Genomic DNA, 16,539 nt, shown 5'->3' with positions numbered 1-16,539 from the left:
CATTCATCCATTCATCCCCATCCACCCAATCTACCCAATCATCCATCTATTCATCCCCAACCACCACCCACCCATTTACCCATCCATCCTCCCAATCAATCTATCATCCATCCTTGCACCCATCCACTCAATCTATCCAATAATACATCCACCCAATCAATCATTCATCCACCTAATCACCCATCAACTCAGTCCATCCATCCATCCCATCTATCTACACAATCTACCCACCCATTCATCCTCCCAATCAATCCATCATCCATGATTCCACCTAATCATCCATCCACCCATGCACCCATCCACCTAATCTACCCAGTCATCCATCCATTCATCACCCTCCACTCACTCAATCAATCGTTCACCCACCCATTCACTCAATCCATCTTCCATCTCCATCTATACACCTAATCTTCCCACCCATTAATCCATCTATCCTCCCAATCAATCAATCCATTCATCCATGAATCATCCATGCACCTATCCACCAAATCCACCCATTTTATCCATCCATCCACCCGCCCACCCAATCTCACCTATCCATCAATCCATCTACCAAATCAATCAATCCATCCATCCACCCACTCAATTTATCCACCCAATCTACTCACCTACCTATCCATCCATCCACTGAATATTTCCAATCATCCATCCATCCGTCCATCCACACAATCATCCATCCATCATCCACCCAATCAATCAACCAATCAATCAATCAATCAATCAATCAATCAATCAATCAATCAATCAATCAATCAATCAATCAATCAATCAATCAATCAGTCCATCCATGTACATACCCATCCACTGAATCTGTCCAATCATACATCCATCCATCCATCCATCCAATCAATCATCTATCCACACACCCAATCCATCCATCTACACACCCATCCACTGAATCTGTCCAATCATTCATCCATCCATCCATTCATCCACCCAATCCATCCAACTACACACCCATCCACTGATTCTGTCCAATCATCCATCCATCCATCCATCCAATCAATCATCTATCCATTCACCCAATCCATCCATCTACACACCCATTCACTGAATCTGTCTAATCATCTCTCCATCAATCCATCCATCTACACACCCATCCACTGAATCTGTCCAATCATTCATCCATCCATCCATTCATCCACCCAATCCATCCAACTACACACCCATCCACTGAGTCTGTCCAATCATCCATCCATCCATCCATCCATCCATCCATCCATCCATCCATCCATCCATCCATCCATCCAATCAATCATCTATCCATTCACCCAATCCATCCATCTACACACCCATTCACTGAATCTGTCTAATCATCTCTCCATCAATCCATCCATCTACACACCCATCCACTGAATCTGTCCAATCATTCATCCATCCATCCATTCATCCACCCAATCCATCCAACTACACACCCATCCACTGAATCTGTCCAATCATTCATCCATCCAATCCATCCAACTACACACCCATCCACTGAGTCTGTCCAATCATCCATCCATCCATCCATCCATCCATCCATCCATCCAATCAATCATCTATCCATTCACCCAATCCATCCATCTACACACCCATTCACTGAATCTGTCTAATCATCTCTCCATCAATCCATCCATCTACACACCCATCCACTGAATCTGTCCAATCATTCATCCATCCATCCATTCATCCACCCAATCCATCCAACTACACACCCATCCACTGATTCTGTCCAATCATCCATCCATCCATCCATCCAATCAATCATCTATCCATTCACCCAATCCATCCATCTACACACCCATTCACTGAATCTGTCTAATCATCTCTCCATCAATCCATCCATCTACACACCCATCCACTGAATCTGTCCAATCATTCATCCATCCATCCATTCATCCACCCAATCCATCCAACTACACACCCATCCACTGAGTCTGTCCAATCATCCATCCATCCATCCATCCATCCATCCAATCAATCATCTATCCATTCACCCAATCCATCCATCTACACACCCATTCACTGAATCTGTCTAATCATCTCTCCATCAATCCATCCATCTACACACCCATTCACTGAATCTGTCTAATCATCTCTCCATCAATCCATCCATCTACACACCCATCCACTGAATCTGTCCAATCATTCATCCATCCATCCATTCATCCACCCAATCCATCCAACTACACACCCATCCACTGAATCTGTCCAATCATTCATCCATCCAATCCATCCATCTACACACCCATCCACTGGACCTATCAATTAATGCGTCCACCCAATCCATCCATCCACACACTTATCCAGTGAATCTGTCCAATCACCCATCCATCCACCCATCCCCATCTAGGCATATATCCACCTACTCACCTGCCTATCCATCCATTCACCCCAAAATTCATCCACCCATCCCCTTTTAATATTTTCAATACTATAGAAATGCATGTTTTTCTGCTACAAATTCATTGTATATATGTCTCTAATGAACGTGCAGTGCCCACAAGTGCCCCTCAGAACCTCGGTGTGGATGACGTCAACGATACCTCAGTCACTCTGAAGTGGAGATCCCCGGAGAATATTGGCTCTGGACTGGATGGATATACCGTGGAATACTGCAAGGAAGGATGTGCGTATATCCTCTCAGTATTGCTGATAAGCTCTTTAGACTTAGAGATAGTGTTTCAATCATCGTGCCTTCTTCTTGAAATTGAACCATGTAGAACTATCAAATGTCATCAGAAAAGTGGGTTATATGACAGTCTGTTATAGCACCTGTCTTTGAAATGTCACCACAGAGTGATTTATAGCCAGCTCCTGTAGGTCTCCCTATTAGGAAGGGATGCTTTCAACCAACTGTCACCGTATCTGCACACCCCGCATTTAGATTTGTGGATGTATACTGACATCACATCTAGTGTGTTTGGAAATTCATATTTGAGCTTTAACTGGGTAGTTGATGCATAACATCCACAAGCTTTTGTAAAAATAATGTGATGCATAATTTGTAATCACCTTTTTGCCTTTACTAGTTGATTTTATGTTCATGTGATGACAGTTTTTTAAAAGTGCAATCATAAAATAATTATTTTGCTAAAACTATTAAAATCCTTGCTAAAAAGCTTTGGAATATAGCATTTTCCAAGAAGTTTTACTGTGGCAATTTTATGAACTTATATCTTCATCTACCCAAAAAATACATACATGCATATAGCAATATCAATCTTGAAATGGAGCAATATATGTCATTACATTTTTGTATGTGGCCTGTCGATCTATAACCAATTATATATACTTATTTATAAATATATTTATGATTATGAGTGTACCTTTGTTCAGACCTCTAGGAATATTTAAAACTCATAGGTTTTTGTCATCTGTCCATTTTTACACTATGCAGCTTCTGAATGGGTGGTTGCCAATAAAGAGCTCATTACGTCCAACCGGTTTGTCATCAGCGGTCTGGCAACCGGAGACCTACTTAACATTCATGTGGTGGCGGTGAATGCCGGAGGACGTAGCGAGCCCGTCGCCCTGGTTCAACCAGTCACCATCCGGGAGGTTGTGGGTGAGTGTCTGTGCACCATTGGTGCAGGGTTAGACTTGCATGTGTAGGGGACAGATGAAAGTGACGGGACGTCTCTAGTTACTTCACAGGGCCTGATTACTTCAAACACTGATTACTTCATAGTGTTATACATTTTGAGTGTATTCTCTGAGCCCTGGCTCATGTAGCTTATGGCCGGAGCTCAGATGACAGTATGTGTTTTCCCACAGTGAGGGGAGCTGGTGGAAGTGGACGGCCTACAGTCTGTAGCTACCTCTCCTGCCCTCAATGGGTTCAACAGCTGTGGGTATATAAATCCCATTGGCTTGTGCCGACAAGGGCTTTCATTAGCATTTAAATTACAAACATAAAGACCTAAGGCTGTCAGTGCAATCTGAGCTCAGGGCTAAGGAGCACTGTAAACACATAGTGTACGTTATTCACCTAAATAGAGCAAAGGTAATTATATAAATGTGTATTTGTATTGAATTTTTTTTCTAGTTAAAGGATCATATGAACAGCTGTTGTTGCTGGTGTGAGTTTGGTGACAGGTGCAGGGTCAAGAAGTGTTTATATTCAGGGCTTGGTTCTTTGCCCTTGCATTTCAACACTTTCATTGAGGGAACATGACCTTGACTCATTTATTACTATAGTTATTACTCTTTGAGTAATAACTATGAAATTATTATTTGGCTGGATCAAGACATTTTTTTTCATGCAATATTCTCAAGGGTGATTCTATGTTAACTGTTATAAACAAAATACTTATCATTATTTACTTAAAAAATATCCTTTTAAAAAAATCACTGAGATATTTTTTTTATAATATCCTATTACGTTTCACAAAAAGTTTACTAAATGATGACAGAATTTTCATTTTTGGGCAAAATATCCCTTTAAATGTACTTACAGTTGAGGTCAACAGTTTACATCCCCCTGTCAGATTTTGCAAAAGGTAATTAGTAGGGATGCACCGATCCGTATCGGCCGATCACTTGCGCGTTTTGTCAGTAAAGCCGGTTCTGTAATCAGCGGTAAATGCCATCAGGTGCGTGATTTCACGTTGAGCCGTATATACTACACACAGCCGTTGTTCACTGACGAGCTGCGCACATTCACACTGATAATGAACATGGATTTGCGCAGCTCGTCGGTAAACAACGGCTGTGTGTAGTATATACGGCTCAGCGTGAAATCACGCACCTGATGGCATTTACCGCTGATGACAGAACCGCAAGCATTATCGGCCGATTCGTATCGGTGCATCCCTAGTAATTAGTTTACTAAAATAAGATCAGGTCCCACAAATTCTTTGGTTTTCCAGCATTTTTGTGTATTTAAACCCTTTCCAACAATGGCTGTATGATTTTAAGTTCCATCTTTTCACACTGAGGACAACTGAGGGACTCATATACAACTATTACAGAAAGTTCAAATGCTCACTGATGTTCCAGAACGAAAAACAATGTATTAAGAGCCAGGGTGAAAACTTTTGAAAACAGAGATTTTAACATTTTTCTTATTTTGCCTAAATCTCATATTTGTTTTATTTAGTACAGCCCTTCAGAAGCTACAGAAGATGCTTGCATGTTTCCCAGTAGACAAAATAAGTTAAATTAACCCTGATCTTCAAATTCTCTTCAAAGGCTCTTAATGCATTGTGTTTCCTTCTGGAGCATCAGTGAGTGTTTGAACCTTCTGTGATAGTTGCATATGAGTCCTTCAGTTGTCCTCAGTGTGAAAAGATGGATCTTAAAATGATACAGTCATTGTTAGAAAAGCTTCAAATGCACAAAAATGCCGTAAAACCAAAGAATTTGTGGAACCTGAAGGATTTTGGACAAGCCTGAAGGTCTGTTTAGGACAAGGGACTCATTAACAAGTATCACTAAACAAAAAACACAGCTGTGGATCATTCACAACACAGTATTAAGAATCAAACGTATGTAAACTTTTGAACGGAATCATTTTTATAAGTTCAACTATTATTTTCTCTTGTGGACTATATAAATGTCTTTTATGTGAAATCGTATGCAGGTCAGTACTAAATAAACAATAACATGCATTTTGTATGATCCCTCCTATTTTGTTAAAATAATTAACGTTTTGCCGATTCTGAAAGGGGGGTGTAAACTTTTGACCTCAACTGTAAATCTATGCTTCTAAGTCTATGTTTTCAATATGAAATAATTGTAAATATGTTCTTATTTTATGTTAAAATAATTAATTATTAGTTAATAATTACTAAATAATTAGTAATTATTTATATGTAAATATTCGGAATAAAGTCATTTTAAATAAATATTTTATGTGAAACTTACATTTTCAAATGATTATGTAAGGTAAGCCATGATATATGATATATACATATTATCATAATACATAATATCTAATAATGTAACAATGCAACTAAAATCACCATCATGAACACACACACACACACACACACACACACACACACACACACACACACACACACCTACCAAATACTATTATTGAATACTGCTATTATTCATATAAAATATTATTTATTAAATAACAATATTTAATAAACAATAACAGCCATCATAAAAGTTGCTTAGCAATTCAGTCAGAAGTACAAAGGCAGCGCTCTGATATACAGCATTAATGTTATATAAAATATAACGTGATGAGATTTTGCCCTCAGTCCATGCTATTTGCTCTGGAACAAATACTAGATTAATGAGACCAAACACTGCCCGTTAGATTTACCAAAACGAATTATATTTCATGTTTAACCACTATAGAGACATCAGAGCCAGCAAATTTTAAAACAGACATGATCTTTATTAACAAACCGCATATTTGAAGTCTAGGCTAAGTCTAAATGTTTTTTTGTTTTTGTTTTTTAATTTGCGCTTTAGAATTATGTGTGACCCTGGACCACAAAACCAGTCTTAAGTAGTATTTAGTATTTTAGTATTTATTTATTTTAGCAGGACAGTGCATATTAAAAACAGAACATCTGTAACATGCCAGAGTTAGCCGAAGGCATGGGTATATTTGTAGCAATAGCCAAAAATACATTGTATGGGTCAAAATTATAGATTTTTCTTTTATACCAAAAATCATTATCTCATATTTTGTAAATGTCCTACCGTAAATATATCAAAACTTAATTTGATTAGTAATATGTATTGCTAAGAACTTCATTCGAACAACTTTAAAGGTGATTTTTTCAATATTTAGATTTGTTTGCACCCTCAGATTCCAGATTTTCAAATAGTTGTAATTGGCCAAATATTGTCCTGTCCTAACAAACCATACATCAACGGAAAGCTTCATTTATTATTTATTTATTCTATATGGTTTTCCAGGTCAATGCACCCCCCTAGTGGCCACTATGCCACTGCAATCCTAGGACCATTTTAACCAAGCATCTCTTTCATCTTTTTTTTTTTTTTTTAATAATAACCTAAATAGGATTCTAGAATCAACTCATTATTGTTATGTAACATTGATAAGAGGTCAAACAAGCCTGACTAAAAAAAGATATACTGGCATGTTGGCCTAGAGAATCAAAGAGTACAAACTGTTCATCCATTTGGGTTTAGCAGGTGAATGTTGTGGTGGATGGCAGCGATTCAAGACATCACACAGGATTACATATGAGCACACTGACTGTAAAAAGGGTTTGAAGAATAGGTTTAGGTTTTTCACACATACAAGCACAGGCTTTGGGGTAATTAGGTCGGGTATTGTAAGGTAAGCTGAAGGTGAGCTGAATGTGAACCTTCAAAACCAACTGAGCACTCACAGTCCTACTGAGCAGTGTGTCAGCATGTCAGCAGTTGCACTGGATCAGCAATGTGTGTCACTCCACAGGTGTCAATTGTTTCCTGTCATAATTAATTAACTTGTTGCTTTGGAGTCCTGGGAAGTGAGGATTAGAGGAGGGCTAGATTTGGGAAGCTGTACACTGATAGTAACAGATGTGCTGTGAGAGGACAGCCAATAGAGATTTAGATCAGAGGTCAGCGGCACAGTGCTGGCTGGGATCATGTAGAGTCTTTTTTTAAAAACTGCAACCCGCTGATCCCAATTGAAAAATCCTGGAATGTTTTGGTCAAAAACTTTTTATTTTTATTGTTATGTTGCTGCCTTACGTTAAACTGCTTGAAAATGACTTTTTCCACATCAGTCTACACTCCATACACCGTAATGGCAAAGCAAAAACTGTTTTTAACAGCTATGCAAATTTATTAAAAATAAAAAACTTAAATCATTCCATTGCATAAGTATTCATACCCTTATCTGGGACAGTTGAAATTTAGCTCAGGAGTGTTTATATTGTTTGTAGATGTTACTACACTTCAAGTAGAGGTAACCTGTGGCGAACTCAATTGAATTGATATAATTTGGAAAGGCACACACATCTTAATAAAAGGTCTAACAACTGAAAAAGCATATTAGACCAAAAACCAAGCCCTGACAACTGCCAAAACAATTGCCCGTAGATCTCAGAAATAGGATTGCATCAAGCCACACATCTGGGGAAGAGTTCAGAAAAAAATTTGCTATCAAAAAATGATTTACTGTTTCGAAGCGCTCCAATCAGATTGAATTGAATTGAATCAGAAGAATACTTACTGCAGTCGTTTTATTTTAATAAATTTAAGTTGTGACAATTCTGTTTTTACTATGTCATAATGGTTTATGGAGTTGAAGCAGTTTAACATAAGGCAGCAACAAAACAAAACGTGAACCGTGAACAGTTCTTAAAGGTCCCATATTGTCAAAATCGAAATTTCCTGGCTTTTTTCATGATAACTGAGGTCTAGGGGCTATGTAACTACCATATGAGTTTCAAAACAGTCAATCCACAGTAAACTGCACACAGCCTGAATAAAGTAGCTGTTCATTTTCACGAGCCACTGTGACTTCCGTAACGATGTGACGTCCGATCTACTCAGTCACCGCCTTCAGTCACCACCCCGAGCACCAACCACCGTCCCACCCTCCTTTTGTCAAACCCAGACAATATCGTGTCCATAACATTGCTAAGCAACAACAACATGGAAACTAATCTAGAAAACCCTGTTCAGTCGATAGATGTCGAAACTACATCATTGCACAGGCTTCAGAACAACGTGAATATAAGAGACCACTGGCACGTCAACTTCAGCCTCTTTCACACAGCGATTCCGGTAAATACACGGATAATGTGTCCCATGATTTGTTCCGGAGTTGTTTGATTTGGTTCATTCACAGTTGTTTTCCGGAATCTGTGCGTGCTTTACACACAACCCATAAAGACATGTGACGTTTGGATGTGAGATGTAATGCGACGCGTACGTTTCACTAAACTGAAACTAACCTGAACAAACTGTGCTTCAGCGCTGATAGTGCGGAGCTGGCTCTGCCCGATCGCCACTTCTTTTCACTTTGCACGTATTTTTTTGTCGTGAAGAGTCGCAGGGTAACGTGCATCATCACTACAACACTGCCTTTATGGTTCTGGCTTTTGTTCACACAGCGCTCGTTCCCGTAATTTTCCAGAATCAGCACGCATTGTGAAAGGGGCTTTACTAAAGCAACAGTTATGTAGCTTACTGCATTCGGTGTTTGAAAAAGAAAAAACATTAATGATCATTCTGAAATATCCTGTTGTGTATCAGCTCTCTCTAATGGCTCTGGGTTCGGCTACAACGATACATGACCGTAGTTACCTGTGATTGGCCTGGCTGTGCGTCACTCAGAAAACAACAGGCCAATCAGAAGAGAGGCTCATGAATATTAATTAGATGGGCCAAAATCGACCTGTTTTTGATAGAGCTCCTAAAAAAGGAGCTGTAAAAATATATTGAGATGGATTTTGGCACTTATACCGCAAATATATATTCTTAAGGACATCAACAACTTAAATAAACCTCTAGAAATGTGTACAATATGGGACCTTTAAAGCAACACTAAGTAACTTTTCCAACCTGTAGAGGGAGCGTTGAGGGAAAAGTTACTTAGTGTTGCTTTAAAATAACTTTTTTTCTTAGTGTGAAGATCATTTGAATAATCTAAGCTTTCATGGATGTTAAAAGTTCTTCATGAAACTATACAAAAGTGAGTACTTCCGCCAGTAGTTCTAGGAACTATGAAAAGGTTCATCTGGTGCGACAGCTCTTAAACATATTAATAAAGAAGCTTTATTTTTAAGAGTGTTGATAGCATGGTCAAAAACAGGCAGCTGGCACATGCAAGAAAGTTTCATTTTTGTCCTGTGTCTGCACTATTTCTATCTGGAGGGTATTAACAATAAAAATGTCTTCACACTTGTTTAAAATAGAGTACCTCTGAACCGCCTCACACAAGCACTCATCAACACAGGCGTATTTTGTGGTTGCATCTCCAATAGTTTGCTGTTGGTGTTTTTCCGTTGCATCCGTTTCTTTTCAGACAAGGTCAGATAAGATCTTTATACTGTAGATAAGATCAGCCAATTAATGCATGACAATTCAAATATAGTGCTGATAAGTACATTTATGACGTGCAAGCGTACACATAAAACCAAATGTAACATTATGCCAGTTAGTATTGTTTATGCAGACTATAGATTTGAATTTAAAATTGGCCTTGTGTTTGTTTTTCCCAGATCGGCCCAAAATCCGCCTGCCCCGTGCCCTGAGATCAAGATACGTCAAGCATGTTGGAGAACAGATTAATGTTGTCATCCCGTTCATTGTAAGTTCAGTTTTATATGTTTGCCAAACAGAGCTGTGTTTCCATTGCAGGCTCTAATGTGTTTGATAATTGTAGGGCAAACCTAAACCTGTGATATCATGGACCAAGGATGGCCAGCCTTTGGATACGAAGAAGGTCTACATCCGCAACAGCGACAAGGATAGCATTCTGTTCATCCGCAAGTCTGAGAGAGATGACTCAGGCAACTATGAGATGACCTTGAAGGTCGACAGCTTCGAGGACAAGGCTAACCTCGTAATTCAGATTGTCGGTGAGACGCGCTATGATCTAGAGGCCGCTTATTTCACTGCTCCTCTTGGACCTTGTCTATTTCTGTCCCACTTGCATTTTCATTCTTAGTTTATTCCTTGACACTTCTGTTTACTGAGTAAGACCTCACAGTGTAAAATGATCCATCTGTGTGTAGATCTGCCCGGTCCTCCTGCCTCTGTCAAGCTAGTGGACTCTTGGGGATTCAATGCAGCTCTGGAATGGACCCCTCCTAAAGACAACGGCAACACTGAGATCACTGGATACACCATTCAGAAGGCCGACAAGAAAACTGGAGTAAGTAACACATTACGGGCACACTGATGTGGTCAATAACACAAGAAATACATGTCAGCACTTCATCTCCAGTATTAGTTCCTCACTCAGAAAATGTACAGTACTTCCCTTTTTATCTAAAGAACAATGCTATTTAGGGGTGAGAAAAATTGCATGTCTGACACACTGATATCTAACATGAAATGAACAAGCGTGAATGCCTACGGTCCTTCCTGTTAAACATATATTTAACAAAAATGCAATATTTAACAGTGTAATTAATTGTTTAAATAAATAATAAAAAATAAAATTATGTAAAATATTGATTTTTTTTATAATTTAAAAATATAAATAACATACAAATTCTTAAAATGTATTTAAATTTATTTACAAATTTATTTATTTATTAACTAACTAATATAATTCACTGTCCTAAAGGTTAGTCACATTTATTAAAATTTTTGTGGGGAAAATTCAGTCATTTTAACTGGAAAGGAAAGGAAGGACAGCCTAATATTTAACGGTATCCCACAAGTCACCTGTAGAAACAATTTTTACTAGTAAATGTCATATTTACTGACAAAGAAATGGCATGTTACAAAGTGACTTTAATGTGAAATTTTAAGTAGAAAGTCATTTTTTAAAGTGCATATAATCTAGTTACCATATAGATTTCTCCATATTAAAAAGAATAATTGTTTTATTTTATATTATTATCATGTATTTTATTATAGAAAATACATGCCAATAAAAACAGTTCATATATGTGACCCGTTCTGGCTAAATTAGTCGGAATGAGCAAATTTTCAAAAATGAGTTCTTTTTATTTCGCCGTCTGAAGGCGATGGAGTCAGCAGAGTTGAAGTTTTCTAAGGCCCCGATCACACTGAACGTGTCTTTTAGTTCTAAAAACGCGAGGCGAACAGCACTGCCTTTTTTGGTGAATTTTAATAAAAGAGCAGTGTGCTGCGGTTTTTTTATGTTGCTAAGCAACGACCAAAACAGCTGTCCTGTCAGTCAAATCAAAGGATTATAGCGCGAGCGCTCTAAAATCTTAGTTTTTTGCTGTTAAGTAAACTGTCATATTAGCAGAAACCCTAAATAATACAGATCCGGGTTACCCACGATAGACACCAAAGGTTTCTCCTCTATTTCTTGCAGTCTCCGGACTTTTTAAGCAACGGTAAACTTTCGTCACCACAACAGAAGGCCCGCCTCTCCATTCATTCGATTGGACAATGGAAAAGAATGCGAATGACGTTGGGCGTTTTTCCACTCAGAGTTGATTTTTTTTCAACTTCAGGCGCTCAGAGCGCTCCTGCAAAAACGCGAGGCGCAGCAGGTGGCGAAAAGGCGAGGCGCCCGGGGCGCATAAGCAGCGCGCAGAACGCTCACTGCCAACAGAAAACCATTCAAAAGAGTTGCCTCCAACTGCAAAAACGCGTTCGGTGTGATCGGGGCCTAAAGATTCCAAAGCAAAATCACCAAGCAATGTTAAACAACAAAGATGCAAATAAACAGTAGTTTAATCAAGAGCAGTGAGTGATTCCTTTTTTCTTTTAATGTTTGAATACATTGAGACAGATGTATATTAAGACCTACTGTAATGCATGGATCTAATATAATGTTACATGTCAGATTTTCCCCGACCAATAGCTAAATGTTCATGCAAGACATAACAGATTATGTTTGTGTGAATTTTGCCAAGACATATTTCGCAATAATGTACTTCATAGGGAGATGGCAAGCTCTTGGAGAGGCATGTCTTATGCACACGCTTTGCAAATATCAGTCTTTGTTCTCATCAGCATAGGTTTGAAAATCATATTTCACTGGTTTAAACTCATGTCAACAAGAATTCAATATGAATATTCACAAAGCTGGAATGCTGCGCTTTTCAACAATGGACATACAACTAGTGGTGAGAAGCAGAGTAGTGAAAATGAAAATGAGCAAAGAAAAATGTACTCCTCTCAGAAAATTTAAAAATAAAGATCATTTTAGATTTTTAATTACTATTTGGAGCAATGTGATCGCTAGAAGAGGGCTTAATGAACTCACTTTTGTGTGACCAAAGTGACCTAAACTGCCCCTAGGCAGGGCACATTCTTACTCATTTTGCCAGCATGGGTCACATATTATTGATTGAACCCCTTCTGAGGTTGACATTTTCTGAAGGTTAAGCACTGATACTGTCCATTTGTTAAAAAACTCTGACCAAACTTCACTAACTGGCCCCGTAAACAAATGTGTGCTTGCTCTGAGAGCCTCAACCACATCCTGTGACCAAGTGACAGCAAGCAGTGAATGCTGTATTTCTCTAGGATTTTTTTTAAAGTAACATTTATGTCGTCATACTTCAGCGAGGCTTAATTTAGCCACCTGTCAGGCCTGTAAATCTAAATGACGAGTCTTGAGAAACTGTATATGGACATGACGTGTCTATCTATAAGCTTGTATCTGGGTGTTCGAGGCATGGGTCAGATGACTTCTTGGCAGGAAATCATCAGGTTGAGAAGGTGCAAAGTGCTGACAGATAGAGAGAGAGTGGCATGATGACATCTCATAACTCACACTGTCATGATGTCAATCATGATACTAAATGGCTTACTTGATGCGAATACAAGATGTATAGAGAACATGAAGTACAGAAACACTTCATCTAAAAACACGTTAGCCAAAACCACAAGCGCTTCTTGTTGATATTTAACACTGTAATGAAAATCTGCTTGTTTACGATGTATTTATTTGATGAAACCCACAGGGAAATGTTTTCCTCGTTCACAATTTATTAATAGTCAACATTCTTTTCTTGTTATTCTTAAATGCATACAGTATGTCAGCTAAAAGCAAATACTAAAGAGTATTGCTGTTTTTGGCAGGAGTGGTTCACAGTTCTCGAGCACTTCCACAGGCTGAACGCTACAGTCTCGGACCTTGTGATGGGAAATACATACACCTTCAGAGTCTTTGCAGAAAACAAGGTTGGAAGGAGTGAGAGTGCTACTGTAACAAAAGGTGCTGCTCATGTTCAGAAAATAGGTAAGCTCACAACATTTCATTGTTTTAAAGAGTTAGTCTATCCTAAAATGTAAATTAGCCCATTATTTACTCTCCAGGCATCCTAGGTGTATATGACTTCTTTCTTTCAGACGAATCCAATCCAAGTCAGAGTTTTGGCTATCCCAAGCTTTATCATGGCAGTGGGTGGGTGTTTCTCTTCAACAGTCCAAAACAAGTCCAATAAAGTGTATCCATCTATAATAAAATGTGTCTCACATGGCTCCGGGGGGATGAATAAAGGCCTCCTGTAGTGAATTGATACTTTACGTAATAATCACTTTATTCTAGCTTGCACAAACTGTTGTACAAGGAAGCTGTTCCAGGCGGATGAGTGCATGCAATGCTCACAAGTGACGAATGCAGACGCGTAGCGGAAAGACAGAAACAAAACAATTAATGAATTAGAAGTACAAAATGAAGATTTGTAAAACAAAATGTCTGAAGATTTTGATATAAGCCAACCTTTTTCCTTTGCTAAAGTTTAAAAAAAAATTGCTTCCTTTGCTCCTGTAAACAAACGTTGGTTTTCACGCCAACATCCTACGTCATCCGCCTGGAGCAGCTTCCGTACAACAGTTTGCACAAGCTAGATTAAAGTGAATATTACTTTTTAAATATGGATATTTTTCTTACAAAAATGCATCGATTCATTACAGGAGACATTTATTCACCCCCCGGAGCCATGTGAGACACTTTATAATGGATAGATGCACTTTATTGGACTTGTTTTGGACAGATGAAGAGAAACACCCACCCACTGCCATAATAAAGTCTGGGAGAGCCAGGATCATTTTAATATAACTTTAATTGGATTCATCTGAAAGAAGGAAGTAATATACACCTAGAATGCCTGGAGGGTGCTTAAATAATGGGCAATTTTTTATTTGGGGATGAACTATCCCTTTAGCTCTACTGCACTTCAGATTTCTCCTGTTAGGTAAAGTTAACCCACACACTGGTTAGCTGTAGTAAAATTACTAATGTATGGCATTGAGAGCTTTCTTGTTGCCAAGCAAAGTAAAATAAAATACACCCATCAAGCAATGTAGCAAATTGGCAATGCAATGCAATAAAACTGCTGCAAAACATCTAGTTTTACATTAATGCTGTTTATTTGAGCTTTCTGTTTATCAAAGAATCCTAAAAAATGCTCATAGTTTCCCTAAAGAAATAAGCAGCACACATGTTTTTAACATTGATACAATAATCAGAAATTAGCAGAACATTAGCATATTACACTGATTTGTGAAGGATCATGCAACACTGAAGACTAAAGCAACAGTGCTGAAAATTCAGCTTTGCATCACAGGAATAAATTACTTAAATTGTAATGAAATGGCACCATATTTCTGTTTTTACAGTATTTTGTGAGCATAAGAGACTTCTTTCAAAAATTAAATATCTAGCCAACTCTAAATTTTAGTATGATACTGTAGCTCCAACGGCAGAAGCCACACATGACTTTGTATATAATGTAGCAAATTGTTACATTTCTTGGCAAAGCCAAACAGCTTACAAATAAACTAACTGATAATTGATATAAATGATACTAAATGCATGCTGCTTTAAAACACGAGGCCATTTTGTTGGCGGCACATACTAAGTGTTCTCGCTGTGTGAAGATAAGACTTGGCTCTGCCTTGAGTGCTAATGACATTTCTCATTCCTCACATCAAAGCTGTACATGGGATCTGCATAACAACATGGATTATGCTGCAGCGTTGCAAAATTGACAGTAATTTAGCAACATGCACCAATTGGCTCTAGACATGAGTTTATATAAGATCAGTTAACTGCTACACCTCAAGGCAGCTGGCACTGTACTGGTTACATTTCTTAACTTCCAACCTGTTTTAATTTCTATCTCAAGCTATCTATTGCAAACACAAGGTCTTCTGCTATACACTGCCTTTGCTCCCTTTATTTTTGAGAAATGCTAATTAGGCATGAGTCACAATTGTGAACTATTCAAGTAGTCACCTGTAAGGAATTAATTAGCTCAAATTTATAATGATTCAAATAAGGAATCGAATCGAAAGATTCGGAACTTGATTAAATTGATTCAGAGTTAATAGATTACACTTCTTAACCATTCGTCCAGCAAAGTGGTCAATTCAGCATACTGTATTAACTCAAAAAGGTTTATATTATGTTCCTGGCCAAGATCACAAATAAACCAAAATATTACGTTAGGAAATTTTAAAGCTGAGGTAGCTTGATCTAAACACAGATAGAACTTTTGTGAACATAAAGTCAAGACACTTCTTTTAATGAAACAATGATTTATTGAACTACTCTAAGACACAACACTAATCTCTACTAAAACACAAATAAACACACACACACACACACACACACACACACACACACACACACACACACACACACACACACACACACACACACTCATACAGTTCCGGGGATGAGCAATTACTGAGTTGAAAAGAACCCCAAATGTTCTAGTACCTTAACTAGTTCTTAGATCGCAACCTTAGAAAATCACAAAAGCAGAGACTTAGCTTTTAACTACTTAGGGAGTATTTTGCACCAGTTTCAGCGAAGTAAACAGAGATCTTGTTACTTGCGTTTGTGCCGGGAACGGGGGTTCCGGGGGCTCGTCTGAGCGAAAGTTCTGGTTGGTTGCTGGTCGATGACGTAGTTTGGGAAATCCCTCGACGTGGAGGAGTGGTTTTCTGGAGCCGATCTTT

General features: G+C 38.3%; 1 protein-coding gene across 1 annotated transcript in view; it reads left to right on the top strand.

Annotated features, from left to right (window-relative positions):
- The first annotated feature begins 2,421 nt into the window (after nucleotides 1-2,421).
- mybpha (myosin binding protein Ha) overlaps nucleotides 2,422-16,539 on the top strand; it is a 34,803-nt gene continuing 20,685 nt past the window's right edge. The window contains exons 1-6 of the mRNA XM_073823653.1: nucleotides 2,422-2,608; nucleotides 3,380-3,547; nucleotides 10,134-10,222; nucleotides 10,298-10,493; nucleotides 10,650-10,789; nucleotides 13,651-13,810. Coding sequence (XP_073679754.1) covers nucleotides 2,422-2,608; nucleotides 3,380-3,547; nucleotides 10,134-10,222; nucleotides 10,298-10,493; nucleotides 10,650-10,789; nucleotides 13,651-13,810 — 940 coding nt within the window. The remainder of the gene's footprint in view (nucleotides 2,609-3,379; nucleotides 3,548-10,133; nucleotides 10,223-10,297; nucleotides 10,494-10,649; nucleotides 10,790-13,650; nucleotides 13,811-16,539) is intronic.

The sequence above is a fragment of the Garra rufa genome, chromosome 18, assembly GCF_049309525.1.
Source record: "Garra rufa chromosome 18, GarRuf1.0, whole genome shotgun sequence".
Classification (NCBI taxonomy): Eukaryota; Metazoa; Chordata; class Actinopteri; order Cypriniformes; family Cyprinidae; genus Garra; species Garra rufa.
Note: the sequence above shows the minus strand (reverse complement) of the source record. Positions and strands in the feature narration are given on the sequence as shown.